This window comes from Harmonia axyridis, chromosome 6 (assembly GCF_914767665.1).
Source record: "Harmonia axyridis chromosome 6, icHarAxyr1.1, whole genome shotgun sequence".
NCBI classification, from domain to species: Eukaryota; Metazoa; Arthropoda; class Insecta; order Coleoptera; family Coccinellidae; genus Harmonia; species Harmonia axyridis.
Genome location: NC_059506.1, coordinates 20,648,347 through 20,662,255, shown reverse-complemented (window position 1 = coordinate 20,662,255; position 13,909 = coordinate 20,648,347). Strand labels below are relative to the sequence as shown.

At 36.1% G+C, this 13,909-nt stretch overlaps 1 protein-coding gene across 1 annotated transcript in view; it reads right to left on the bottom strand.

The window, feature by feature from the left end:
- Nucleotides 1–11,405, bottom strand: part of LOC123683116 — a 43,726-nt gene extending 32,321 nt beyond the window's left edge. The window contains exons 1-9 of the mRNA XM_045622015.1: nucleotides 11,179–11,405; nucleotides 10,378–10,626; nucleotides 10,054–10,159; nucleotides 9,418–9,566; nucleotides 9,125–9,329; nucleotides 6,562–6,832; nucleotides 4,444–4,503; nucleotides 3,769–3,955; nucleotides 1,819–2,047 (exon numbers count right to left, since the gene is read on the bottom strand). Coding sequence (XP_045477971.1) covers nucleotides 1,819–2,047; nucleotides 3,769–3,955; nucleotides 4,444–4,503; nucleotides 6,562–6,832; nucleotides 9,125–9,329; nucleotides 9,418–9,566; nucleotides 10,054–10,159; nucleotides 10,378–10,626; nucleotides 11,179–11,354 — 1,632 coding nt within the window. The 5' untranslated portion in view covers nucleotides 11,355–11,405. The remainder of the gene's footprint in view (nucleotides 1–1,818; nucleotides 2,048–3,768; nucleotides 3,956–4,443; nucleotides 4,504–6,561; nucleotides 6,833–9,124; nucleotides 9,330–9,417; nucleotides 9,567–10,053; nucleotides 10,160–10,377; nucleotides 10,627–11,178) is intronic.
- Between the last annotated feature and the right edge of the window lie 2,504 nt (nucleotides 11,406–13,909).

The window sequence follows — 13,909 nt, the reverse complement described above, 5'->3', positions numbered from 1 at the left end:
TTCAGAGTTTCAGAGTATTTAATCGTCTACAATATTGATGAGAACAAAAATAGCGAAAACCCCGTAGGAAGTGAAATATTCGCAAAAAATTTCAAAAAAAAATTATTTTGTCACCTTTTACTTTTATACCATTCGTACTAATACCGGGTCCCATAGAGCAATATTTCCCATATTTGAAAAACTGTTCAGAAACCAAATTTCACTTTATTCTGGAAAAAGAAATAAAAAATCACAAAATTTATGACAAACAGCAACATTTAAAACATATCGGTTTTTCAAATGTACACTGCATCCCATTTTGGGTGAGACAGCCAGGTTTCTCGCTTGTTATTTAAGATAGAGCCTTGCGGTTTTCACGTTCCTGTCCTACTTTTTCTTGAAACTCAAGTTGGTCTAATCAGATTTTGCATAACTGTTTCCGTTCAAGAGATACAGGGTGATTTTGGAAATTGATACTTTTCGGACCCCTCCTTTATCTCCGAAGTTATTAGAAATAATGCTGAGGTAAAAACTACGTCTGAATCAGAATTCTGCGTAGAATCCAGTGGCGTACTCAAAATTTTTTTTCGGGGTATGGTTTTGAAGATTCAACACAAACCTATATTTTTTTTCAATGGAACACCATGTATATCATTATTTCGTTGAATTCGTTATTTTTTTCCCTTCAAAATGATGTATGATACTTTGTAGGTAGGATGTTCAAAAATGTAAAAAAAAAACTAAAACATCAAATAATGACGATTTTTTGTTAATGGGCAATGGATTTCCCATATAAAAGAAGAATCAATAATAATAACAATAATATATAGCGATGACAGCTAGATCAGATTGATTTTTTCCCTCTAATGCCTACTTGATAAAACAATGCTCCCAATGTACCTTTGTCTCTGGAAATAAACATTATTATTATTATTAAATGCAGATTAGCCATAATAACAACAAGGATGTTTGTATCATCAATGACCTACTACTTTTAAAAATCAAAAGTAATAATCCTCTTATTGAAACATAGGAAATTCATGGCGCATTAAAAAAAATCATCATTATTTGATGTTTTAGTGTTTTTTTTAACATTTTTGAACATCCTACCTACATAATATCATACATCATTTTGAAGGGAAAAAAATAACGAATTCAACGAGGTAATAATATACAGGGTGTTCCATTATAAAAAATATAGGTTTGTGTTGAATCTTCAAAACCATACCCCGAAAAAAAAAATTGAGTACGCCACCGGATTCTACGCAGAATTCTGCTTCAGATGTAGTTTTCACCTCAGCATTATCTCTACTAACTTCGGAGATAAAGGAGGGGTCTGAAAAGTATCAATTTCCAAAATCACCCTGTATCTTTTGAACGGAAAAAGTTATACAGAATCTGATTAGACCAACTTGAGTTTCACGAAAAAGTAGGACAGGAACGTGAAAACCGCAAGGCTCTATCTTGAATAACAAGCGAGAAACCTGGCTGTCTCACCCAAAATGGGATGCACTGTACACCCTACCATATGTAGGATTTAAGACAACTTTTTTAAAGATTTCAAAATACAAGTTTGAACAAGTCTATAGCTGGGTATATCAAAGATGATTGGACTATTAATGTTTGGATTGATTTTTCCTGATAAATTGAAGAATGATATTAAATGATATGATAATAAAATCACCAAATTTTGTTCAGTGCAGAGGAAAAAATTAAACTCGAACGACATTTAAATCTCATTTTTTTATTGGTTTATCAGTTTAAGAATGAAATTCAAGTTGATGTAGCAGATATGTATGAAAATAATTGAAGAAACATGTTGGCTTCACCCTATGAAGCAACTTGTACCCTAGGTCCTGCCCAATGATGATGTCTCCTGTAATTATCAATCAGTTTTATGGACAAATAATATATTATTTCAGCTAATGTAACTAAGGTGAAACCTGTAAAAAGTCCAAGAGCTCCACCGATATTTGAAATCATTTCAGAAGTTCCATAAAGTTCATCTCTTTCGGTTGGTAAGAAGTATCTGTTTTTGTAGAAAATTTTTATGGCTGAAGCTCGATATCTGTGGAATACAAAAGGTTGGATTACAATGAGTGCTTATGTGATTTGAGATTGATATCAAACTATGGTAAAAGTATGAGTGAATATACACTGCTCAACAATTGATAGGGATCACTCACTTGTTCTAAATTTATTTCTGAAATATTCGCTCTAAGATTATAAATTTAGTCAGATATCAGAGTATTTTCAGTTGATAATATGGTTCACTTGAGAAGAGAATGAAAAAATGGAAAGTTGGAGAGAAAAAAAGACCTTATTGAGAACACTCAAAATTCTGTGTTTGAATAACATAAAAATTTTATGATGAAACCACAAGAAGGCTGAAGTTTCGGTTAAGCTAGTACCTAGTTGGTCCCCCACGAGCTCGTCTCAAGCATTCTACCCTACGAGGCATACTTTCGACCAAACGATTTATAAAATTTTGGGGCAAATTCGTCCAAATATCCCGTAAAGCATTAGAAAGGTCCTCCAGGTTATTGATTGGTTGTTCTAAGGTTGACAATAGACCAGACATGTTCGATGCAATTCATGTCTGGAGAGCGAGCTGGCCAGTCCATCCTATCAAAAGCATGAGTTTCTAGCGCTTCATTAACCAGAAGACTACGGTGTGGACGGGCATTATCGTCAATTAAAATGAAATTCTCGCCCACGGCAGCAGCAAACAGAACAATTATGGGTTCAATAATCATATCGTGATATCTCTGGCTGGTCATGGTGGTGTTCTGCAGAACAAACAACTCTGTGCGTTGGTTCAAACAAATGCCTTCCCATACACATATAGAACCTTCGCCAAAAGCTGTTGTGGGTACCATAAACTGTTCTGCATACCTTCGACCTCTTTCCCTCCAAGCAAGAATACGTCCATCGGAGTTGACCAAACGAAATCTAGACTCATCCGTAAATAAACATCGGCTCCAATGTTCAAGTGTCCAATTGCGGTGCTCCTCAGCCCATTGCCGTCGATGAACCCGGTGTTCCCTATTCAAACGGGGATGTTGTACCCTCCTACGTGCTCTCAAACCACGAACATGTAGTCGTCGTCTTACAGTCTGGTTCGAAATTAGAACTCCTGTTGCAACTCTCAGTGATCTATTGAGCCGCGACGCCGGGTAAGTGGGATTTCTCCTAGCATTGAGGATCAAAAGACGATCTTGGGCAGCTGTTGTACTGCGCTGCCGACTTCCCCTATGAACATAAGCTACTGAGTCGTTTTGGATGAACCTATTCCAAGCCCGACTCACGACACTTTGCGAAACATTCAACCACCGGGACAAACCTTCCTGTATCCACCGTATGATTTGGTCCAGTTGCACAGGAGCCAAACGTCTTCTCGGCATGACTGATAAGCTGATATTGTTCTCATTTCTTCAATTATTGTCACCTTATGTGTTTGAACGAGAGAAAAAAACAGATTTAATAACAAATACCACATTGCTTTTCACTCCACCTGTAACAGCCTACAGATAATGATCGATTTTGTGAACAAGAGCTGATGAAGTGAGGAAGACTTTGATATAATCAACTCAAAACATCTTACTTTTTCCTTAGAGAACATATAATGTACAGATATTCACGAGATAACTTGAAAAAAATACAAATGAAGAGAAGTTCATAAGTGATCCCTAGCAATTGTTGATCAGTGTATTGATTGAGAATTCACCAATCTATGGCATCATTTTAAAATTTTCATTTGTTTGGTCGAAATACGCCACATTAATTTACCTTGACATTTCCTGTCTATCATCATCGAATTGTACATCATCATTGTCATTGAAATTCCAATCTACTGAAGATATTTCACCATTGTAGGTTATTTCTGCACATAGAGGCATACAATTACAATCGACTCTTGCATTTGCCGGATTCTGTTTATTTAATCGTTGCCTTAGTATATCTTCGGTATAACCAACTGAAATATTAAAGGAAAAATCAAAGCCAAAATCACATATAATGATCTTTCTAACATGCCTTCGAAATCGAAATTCATTTGTTCAGGTTGAGGTAGAAAATTTGATAAAAAAATATATCAATCAAGATTTTCAAAGAAATTCAATCGTTGATTAGCATACATAATTTCATTTCAAATTGATTGATTTTAAAAATAGAATCATTCAATACTAGCTTTCAATGTTGATACCCTGAGTGAGTATTTCTTCTAGCCTAGGTTTTTATTTAATATCTCAATTTGTATCGAATGATATCGAAATCAATGCACTAGTCTCTAGCATATTACTCCAAGGAGGATCGGTTTACACGACGGTTGTAAAATTTTGATCTCGAATTGTTCATTATCAGCGAGTCGAATAAAATCTTTTGGAATAATTGAGACACAAAATAAGAAATAACGCCAAATGATATTTTCCTAGAAACTAAGCGCAACAAAAGTGTTGTACTTACTTCTTGCTTCCTCTATACATGAACCTTGTCTCGGAGTACAATCTTTTGTGTTATTATCTCCTGAAAATAATTGCAAATTAATTTTATTGGGCATCTATTTTACGTTCACCCATCCACTCAAACATAATCTAGCTCAAAAAAAAAAAAGTAGATTAGTTCTAGGTACCTACATGAGAAGAATTATGAATTTTCACAATTTTGAATTCAGAAACTGACATATTAATTTCGAATCAAACGAAATAATTCTGGTTTCGGAAAATGCAATCCTCTTACCGAATTTCTGTTGAATCTTCGTATATTGCAACATTTCATTTCAACTGGGTTTTTGCATTACAAAGAGGAGCAGCTATGATTTTGTCTGGTGTCAATTATCTCGATGACTGCAAAGATGCTTCGATGTTTAACAATATTCTACGAGTATCATTACATATTGAGCATGACACTGAGGCTGGACAATCACTAGTAACCTTCTCAATTGTCTGACTCTAGCATGCTAATCAGAAATTACTACTGAAGATTCACATAATCCCAAAGTGGGCAACACAATATGACAGTTAAACTTTTTGATGAACTACCTTTCCTACTGAACGAGTTGGATCAAAAAAGTTATATCATTCACAACGGGTTTTTTCAAAATCCTTGATTGACCGAAAGAAAAGGAACCCAGACGATGTTTGTAAGTTAGGTCAATTTTGTGAAGCTGCTCATGGGAAAAAGCTACAATACTTTGATACTTTTCTTAAAATTGAAAGAAGTATTGGATATAGCAACTAGGATGGTAGTGAAGTTCATTAAAACTACAGCCCGACTGGTTAACAGTGCTTTCGCTCTCATTGACCCTCCTAAAATTTAATGAATTGTGATTGTTTCGTAATATTTATCTCGAATCATATATTTTTGAATGTTCATATAATAATTTTTGATAATGGGATAAAGATTATATATATATATATATATATATATAAATTTTGACATGTAAAAAAATTAAGAGCGTGAAATAAAGTTGATATTAGATGGAACCATTAGCAGTAGGGGAAACTGTGGGGCTTGATACAAGGGGAGGTTTGATACACGTTCAAATTTCCCGCCTCGGTTCTTCAAAGAAGACGTAATCACGTGCAGTACCTCTATGAGTGTGGAAATAGTGTCTGTTGAAATCTGGCAACGATCGCGTCACGAACAAGAGTTTTTAAGTTTAAAGTGTGTTTTCCACATATTCGATGTGAGAATTTGTGTAACAAACGTAAGGCTTTATCTCTTTATCAACGAAAACTCATGAAATTCATTACTTTATTTCGATGCGAATTTCATTTAGAACATAGACGCCAGTAGTACAGATCTTCAATCGAATATCATAATATGTTCACGTCCTATATTTTCTAAATTTGTCTTCTAGGGAGGTTTGATACAGTAAATCTCACCTCAAAAGAAAAGTTTTGAACAGAAATGCAAAAACAAAAAAAGGTATTTGATGACTTGGATCCTGAGGACGAAAATGAAAAAGATCCATTTTCTGATGAACGCCGAAAATAATGAATTGCAGTAGATGCAAGCTGGATCGTCATCTTCATCAGAAAATGGAGTGCCATTCAGCCATTTCAGCCTGTACAAGTATCAGTAGTAAAATAAAATGTTTATGTTTATGTAGGAATTAGGTAGTGTTATAAAAAAAAATATTGATTTCTTATTATTTCTTGTACTTTATTTCTTATTGTATCAAGCCTTCCATGTATTAGGGAGGTTTGAGACACTTTGCACCGACAATTTCAAGAACTCCTAATCGAAGTTAAATTTTCCATTTTCAGTTATTAAATATTGCTAAACGTTTGAGCGAAGTCCTTAAATTTCGCTATGACATAAATGGATTGGTAAATGTTACGAATTTGTTACTAACAATTTTGTAAAAAATGTATCAACCCTTCCCAGTCTCCCCTATTATAGAAATTTGAGGTTTTTCCTAATATTTCGCGTTCTATGCTTTATTTTGAAGGGAATTGCTCTAGGTAGAATTCGGTTCAGGACATAAATTTTCACATTAGATATGGTAGTATCGGTGTCCTTTCAGCTTCTGGGGGTACAAATTACACATTAAGCCTATCTTTAAATCTCTGTACTCACGAGGCATATGAAAAGCAACGCATCCACATTCATTGATGGTATAGTTGGTCCAGCATTCGATATTACAACTTGACTGTGAGTAGTATTTGAAATATTTAAGTTCTCTCTCGTGATCGAAGAAGCATCCTCTTTTTTCAGGGCTGTACTCTCTGATTTTGTCGGATGTTGAGGTCACTGTGGGTAGAACAGCAACAGTCGTGAGGCGATCTAGCCCTACAGAAAAGAAAACTTGCCCCAGCCTAGGGATACTTGCCGGGTTGTGAAGGGACACCTGGAATATAGTTTCCGTTGAAATTATTTTGCAGATTGAAAAAAATTCTTGAAAGCTAAAATAAACATACTAGGGGTTTGCACTTGAGGTGTCCAGACGTCCAGTTTTGAACACATTGTCCCTTTTCTTTGATTACTTGTCCCGATGTCCCGATACTGAGATCTGGGATGGAAAATTGTCCGTTTTCGGAAACCGAAAATCAAAATAATCAACAACTTTTAACGTGTTTTTTTCCTTCATTGACTACCTATGTGATTCTTCTCACTAAATTTTAATAAACCAACAATCAACCAAAGACTTCCCCTTCCCTTTTTGGTCTGATTATTTTGAATTCTGGTTACTCCCCGACAAAACTTCGACTACCCACCAAACTTAATCACTTGGATACGCCACTGATTTGATTGAAATGAACCGCTGCTCCATTTTGAGTCAAAAAATAAATGGTCACCTTAGTTATACTCTAGCTACATCCCTTACAGTTACCTATGAGGAAACGTGGCTTACTAGAAGCAATGAGAATATTGCGCAATAGAAATCTCCATCCGGGAAACTGGATATAACATAAGGGGATATTGAATCAATTAGACTGAAACCTCTTGGTAAAACCATAGGATGTAATGCCACAGCACACCATACTGTGACTTCAGTTGAATGGAGTGGTCTTTCATGAAGTTGAAGAGGATTTCATGCAGCTCAGTACCAGACATTTTGCTTATTCACAGTTCCAGAAAGGTGACAATGTGCCTCATGTCTGGGAGATGAGCTGAATCATTTCCTCACAACGATTTTTGCGGTTCACGTAATCAGCAACACTCAACTCTAGAACAAGCATGATTTTATACGGAAGGAATGATAAATCCTCGTGCAAATTCCTTCTCAAAGATGGTCTGACATTCCCAAAGCTATCGAGTGCCTTCATGCAGAGCGTCTTGGTGAATACTCGATTGCTATCGAACAGCCTGCACATTTTCCGGTGTTCTTACCGTTCTCGGTCGTCCATGTCCTCGTCGTGTACTTCCTATTTTCTCGAGTTGATGAGCTTAAGTGTTGACTGTGTTTGCAGAGGGGAGTGAAACGTTGGCAGGAATGCCGAAATGACCGCTGGGTCGCGTTCACAGAATGGTTTCGTAAAACGTGCGAATAGCAAAGCCTCGATGCACTCCGGTCCAAATCATGGTGCTGACTAAAAACAACCGACTCTAAGGAACAAAAAGACCCCTTCCGCACCTACCTGTCCCCACTACATCCCAAGCAATAACCTGTCAAAACTCGTCAATCGGCTCTGCCGCATCCTATGTAACTTAAGGTGAAAATAACTATTACGATAGTAACTATCAATTGGTTTCTATGGTGACAGTTCTTGCGATATCTACTGTCACGATATACGGGGTGGCCATTTGAAAACGAAACAGACGAGATTACAGACGAAATAAAGTTTTTCGATAAAAATACTAGGACAGGTCGATTTCTGTTTCGAGGGGGACAACTTGAGATGTAGGTTACGGACGCATAGCGCTTCAACCCTTGCTGCTACAACCCCCCCCCCCCCCCAATTTTTGAATAGGGAAGATAGGGTGAGTGATACCTCATTTGAAAGGTATTTTTTTTGTACTGATTTCAGCACAGTAATTGTTTTTTCATTTTATGCATTAGTTCTCGAAATATTCTTAACTAAGTATTTGAAAATGAAGTGGTGTTTTCATGGCACTTGTAGTGTTTTGTGAAAAATCGACATTTTAAGCTTCAAAACAACCATGACTGTGGCTTCCTTCCTAACTAACTAACGCATGAATATTTCGAGAACTAATGCATAAAATGAAAAAACAATTACTGTGCTGAAATCAGTATAAAAATACCTTTAAATTGAGGTATCACTCACCCCATCTTCCCTATTCAAAAATTGGGGGGGGGGGGGGGTTGTAGCAGCAAGGGTTGAAGCGCTATGCGTCCGTAACCTACATCTTAAGTTGTCCTCCTCGAAACAGAAATCGACCTGTCCGAGCATTTCTATCGAAAAACTTTATTTCGTCTGTAATCTCGTCTGTTTCGTTTTCAAATGGCCACCCTGTAATTATCGTGATAGTACAATCATCGTGAAAATGAGCCTTTATATAATTTCATCCAGCAACTCTGCTATCAATACGTCAAATTGTCAAAAGTCGATTATCTGTATGCAAAAGTATGTTCACAAAGTTCTTTTGAGGTATTATTCATTTGAATTTTTTTTATTATGAGAGAAGAAGAACATTGAAATCTAGAACAAAACAGAAAACTAGAAAAAGTCATTCTTACTCTCATTCCTTGAATAGAGAAGTCTCGACATGCATAATTGATATCCTCTCGATCTGTTAATAACACAACTACCAGTGCACTTTTAGCACCGTTCAATATTGCTCTTTTGGGGTACATATTTCTCAAGTCCGTTGCATCCGAGAATCCTTTTTCAGGATCCCAATCCTGCCTTCTATTACTTTGCTTATCATAGTATTTCATTGTACTGAAAACAAATTATGAAGTAATCATCTTGAGAAAAAAAGGATATAGTGACTTGTTGATTAGTACCGAAGGTCTAAACCTTAACTTACTTCAAGTCTGTGTATATATCTCTGACATCGTACATGTTGAAACTGTAGCATAATCCTTGGCTTGTTAATATTGGTGTCAATATTTCGCTACAATTTTTCATTTTTCCCATCCAAGCGCAGTAAGAATTTTCGAGTTTGACTGCTTTACACTGAAATATGGAAAAAAATTTAAGTACTGCCAATATTGAAAAGGGCATAATTCGGGGATATCGGGTGTGGTAGTCAAGCTGTATGAGATCTATCTCATTTATTGTTGCTTTCGGTCATCATTGTGACCATCTTCAGGGAGCTGAAATATTATACATTTAGTAAGACAAAACAACAACAAACATGACTCAAAACACTCACAACAATTCGAGATGTTGAGGAGTTAATAGTTAAAAGTGCTTCAAGGAATTGATTATTAATTTGGATTAATCTTAGGAATATTACGTCAAAAAACTCTTATCATATTAAATTAACACTATGTTCAAGAACAAGGAACAACCACAACCTTGAGTTGGAACGTCATCGAAAGATGACATTTCACTTTTCTTCTTTATGGCGTGAATTAGATATGTGTGAATTGGATTTAGTCTATATGAATCAGTCAATATATTATCCTCAATATTATGACTGATTTAAGTTGATTCCTACCTCATCAAAAAATTCTGCATATTCTATGGTTTGGGGCATTGAAGATGAAGCTCCTTGATGATTTTCTTGTCGACATAAGGCTGCCATATAATCGAACATAACATTTCTGGAATTCAATAGAAAAAATCGATTTTCTGTCACCACATTTCTCATGAGAAAGAATGTCTTGAAGTTGAAATGAATAAACTGTGATAACTATGTTTGCAAAACTGAACCCGTCAGGGTAAATTCTCATATTCTTCGAATTAAATTTCAAGTTTCAATTTCCTCACACTATTCGAGCAAAAATTTATTCAAAATATTCGAATTGCATCAGTTACTTACTGATTAATCTCATATTCAACAGTAGTATTTCCTTTCCTAGCTTTGAGGATACCAGTATAATTCAGACAGCTGGACGATATTTTAGCCTCTGGACATATGGTAACAGCAGGAAAAGGAATAGCATTGATAGTACTTTCTTTCGTGGCTAAGGCAACGAGAACAGGAGTTGTAAAAAATTTATTCAGGATTCGATATACCATAAAGCAGGATCCTGCAATTCCAAACATGAAGACACCAACCCACCAAATCCTAAAAATAAAATTTTGAAAAAAGGGAATTGCAGAATGGTATTCACTAATATTTTTATGTTCAATAAAATTTGTTACCAAATCAAATTCCAGCTACAGGTTGCAAGTTTTGAAATAATTAAAAAAAAAGATATTCAAAAGCAACAACAGAATATAATTTTCGATATCGATATTTCTGGGTCTTTGTGCAATCTTTCATAACCTTTAGATAGATCTGCCATAATGACTTGCAAGTCGGAGTAGAAATATCAATCATCCTTAATATGTTAGAATTAGGTCATATTCACAAATTTATTAGATTAAAAAAGAAGTCACAATGGTTAATTTTTCAAAATCTCATTATTATTTAAATGACTCATAAACTCTTTATATTTTACGAAAAAAAGTTCCAGTTCAAGGACTTCAACCTTAAAATTTTTCAATCATAAATTTTCAAAATCCTAGAATCAACCTTGAACTTTTAGTAAATAACATTGCCCTTACTTAAATCTTATCATCATTATGTCTGAAAATTTTGAGAAACGCATTTGCTCCTTTTATATAGTGCCCTTACCTTTCAACAAGAGTAGTAGTGTGTAAAGTATTAGCTAATCCTTGTATACTGGATACTTCACAGTATCCTCGAATATATCCTCTCAAATCTTGGGCGAACATCTTCGCATCTGCCATTTTTCGATTTTTTTCCCTTTTTTTCTTTGTCATTTCAATTCCAGTACTTTTTCTTTCCATTTTGCTTTTGGTTCACGTGTACAATGATAAATTCATTCTGCATTAAATGACGCAAAACTGGTGATTAGATAACGTTTATGAATATTTCCTGAGTATTTGGAAAAATTGTGTCGGTGATTATCAGAGGTTTTCCGCATTTGATCATATTCCAGACATTTCATTCATAATCGAATCGAAAATCAAGTTATCAATAAGGAACCAACCTCACTTTCAATCCGCCCGGCCGTCCGCATTAGCCCAAGAGCTCAGGACTGCCAGACCATCCTTATTTTATATAAGCTGAAAGTTTTTCTGTGTCCTCTTTTTATGTCCCCTATCGAGCGACTAAAGAGTTTGGGTTGTAAAGGGTGTTTTTTTTCGAGGTATATAACTTTAAGTTGGCATTACTGTTCGAGATGGCGACCGATTTAACAGCTGTCAAGTGATTTATCCTCAGTTTGGTATGGCAATTTATCATGAATAGACTCACGCCTGAACAACGCTTGCAAATAGTGCAATTTTATTTCGAAAATAATGGTTCTTTGCGGAATACGTATCGCGCACTACGTCCATTTTTAATTTGTTTAGCGATGAAACGCACTTCTGGTTGAATGACTACAACAACAAACGAAACTGCCGCATTTGGAGTGAAGCTAATCCTCAAGAGTATGTCGAAACACCGTTACATCCAGAAAAACTGACTGTTTGGTGCGCTTTATGGGCTGGTGGAATCATTGGTCCGTACTCTTCAAAAACGATGATGGCCAGAACGTTACAGTCAATGGTGATCGGTATAGAGCCATGATTACTAACTTTTTCATTCCTGAATTGAAAAATCATGATGTCCAGGAGCTGTGGTTCCAACAAAACGGCGCAACATGTCACACAACTCTTGCCACAATCGATTCATTAAAAGACACGTTTGGTGACCGCCTAATTTCACGTTTTGGACCTGTGAATTTGCCTCCAAGATCTTGTGATTTAACACCGCTAGACTTCTTTCTGTGGGGCTATGTAAAGTCATTGGTCTATGCGGATAAGCCACAAACCCTTGACCATTTGGAAGACAACAGTCGCCGTGTTATTGCCGATATACGGCCACAAATGTTGGAAAAAGTCATCGAAAATTGGACCTCCAGATTGGACTACATCCGAGGCAGCTGTGGCGGTCATACGCCAGAAATCATATTTAAACTGTAATGCCACACGATTATCTTGCGGATAAATAAAATTCATGTCAATCGAATAATCCATTGTTGTTTATTGCAATTTAAAGTTCTATAGCTCTAAAAAAAAACACCCTTTACTTACTTCGACAGGTAATAGGTAGTGAAGGTGTGAAAAATAGTAACCTGAATTCGTTAAAGTATAAACCTCAATTTTTTTATATTTTCTTCGGGATAACTTAAGAAATCTCGTCGTCCATTGCCGGACACTCATGACAGTTGCTACCCTCTGCCGACACCCCTAAACTTCAATAAATTATAATGATACTTTTTTTATAGTAAAAAAGCTGAATTTCATATATTGTAGCGGGAATTTGTAGTTACAGTGACTTAATTAAAAATAGTGGCGACAATTCGTTCAAATCAATCCTAAAAATGCCGAATGGGACATAGAACCATAGAAGTTAATAATACAATTGACTGAACTGACACACGTCAAAATCAAAATTATTATGCCTCATAATATTCGATTATATATAGAACAAATTAATTCAACTGGAGAATATCACAGTGACTTAATAAAATGGGCCTCTCATTCTGAATAAATCCCAGAAAACAGGTAACTACTCATGTCTCCACTGTGGTTTAATAAGTCACTGTAGTGGTAGTCAAAATATTTAGATCGCAGATGTCATACAAGGAGCATAGGTATTCGTAAACATAACGCTATCGAAATTTTAGTCCCTTTGCGTCTGCATCATGAAGTTATTCTCGTCATTTGCTGAAGGTTTCGATTTTCTGCTTCAATATGAAGAAATCTGCGGCTGAGGCTCATCGAATGCTCTCAAATACCCATTGAGAGGCCGCTATTAGTGAAAGAACGTGCCGAGAGTGGTTTCAACGCTTCAAGAACGTCGATTTTTTTAACGTCGAAGACGTGGAAGGGAGAAGTTTATAGAAGATGCAGAATTGGAGGCATCACTTGATCAAGACTAGTGTCATACTCAACAAGAATTGACAGGATAATTGGGAGTGACGCAACAAGGCATTTTAAAACGCCTGAAAGTCATGGGAATGATTCAGAAACAAGGAAATTGGGTGCCGTACGAGTTGAAGCCGAGAGATGTAGAACGGCGTTAGTTTGCTCGTGAACAGCTGCTTGCAAGGCATACACGGTTGGGATTTCAGCATCGCATTGTGACTGGAAACCAGAAATGAGTTCAATACGATAATCCCAAGCGCAGAAAATCATGGGAATATCCCGGCCATTCTTCCATATCGACGGCCAAACCGAATATTCACGGTTCCAAAGTCACGCCATTATTTGGTGGGATCAGCTCGGCGTAGTGTATTATGAGTTGTTAGAACGGACTGAAGCAAACACAGGCAATCGTTATCGAACGCAATTAA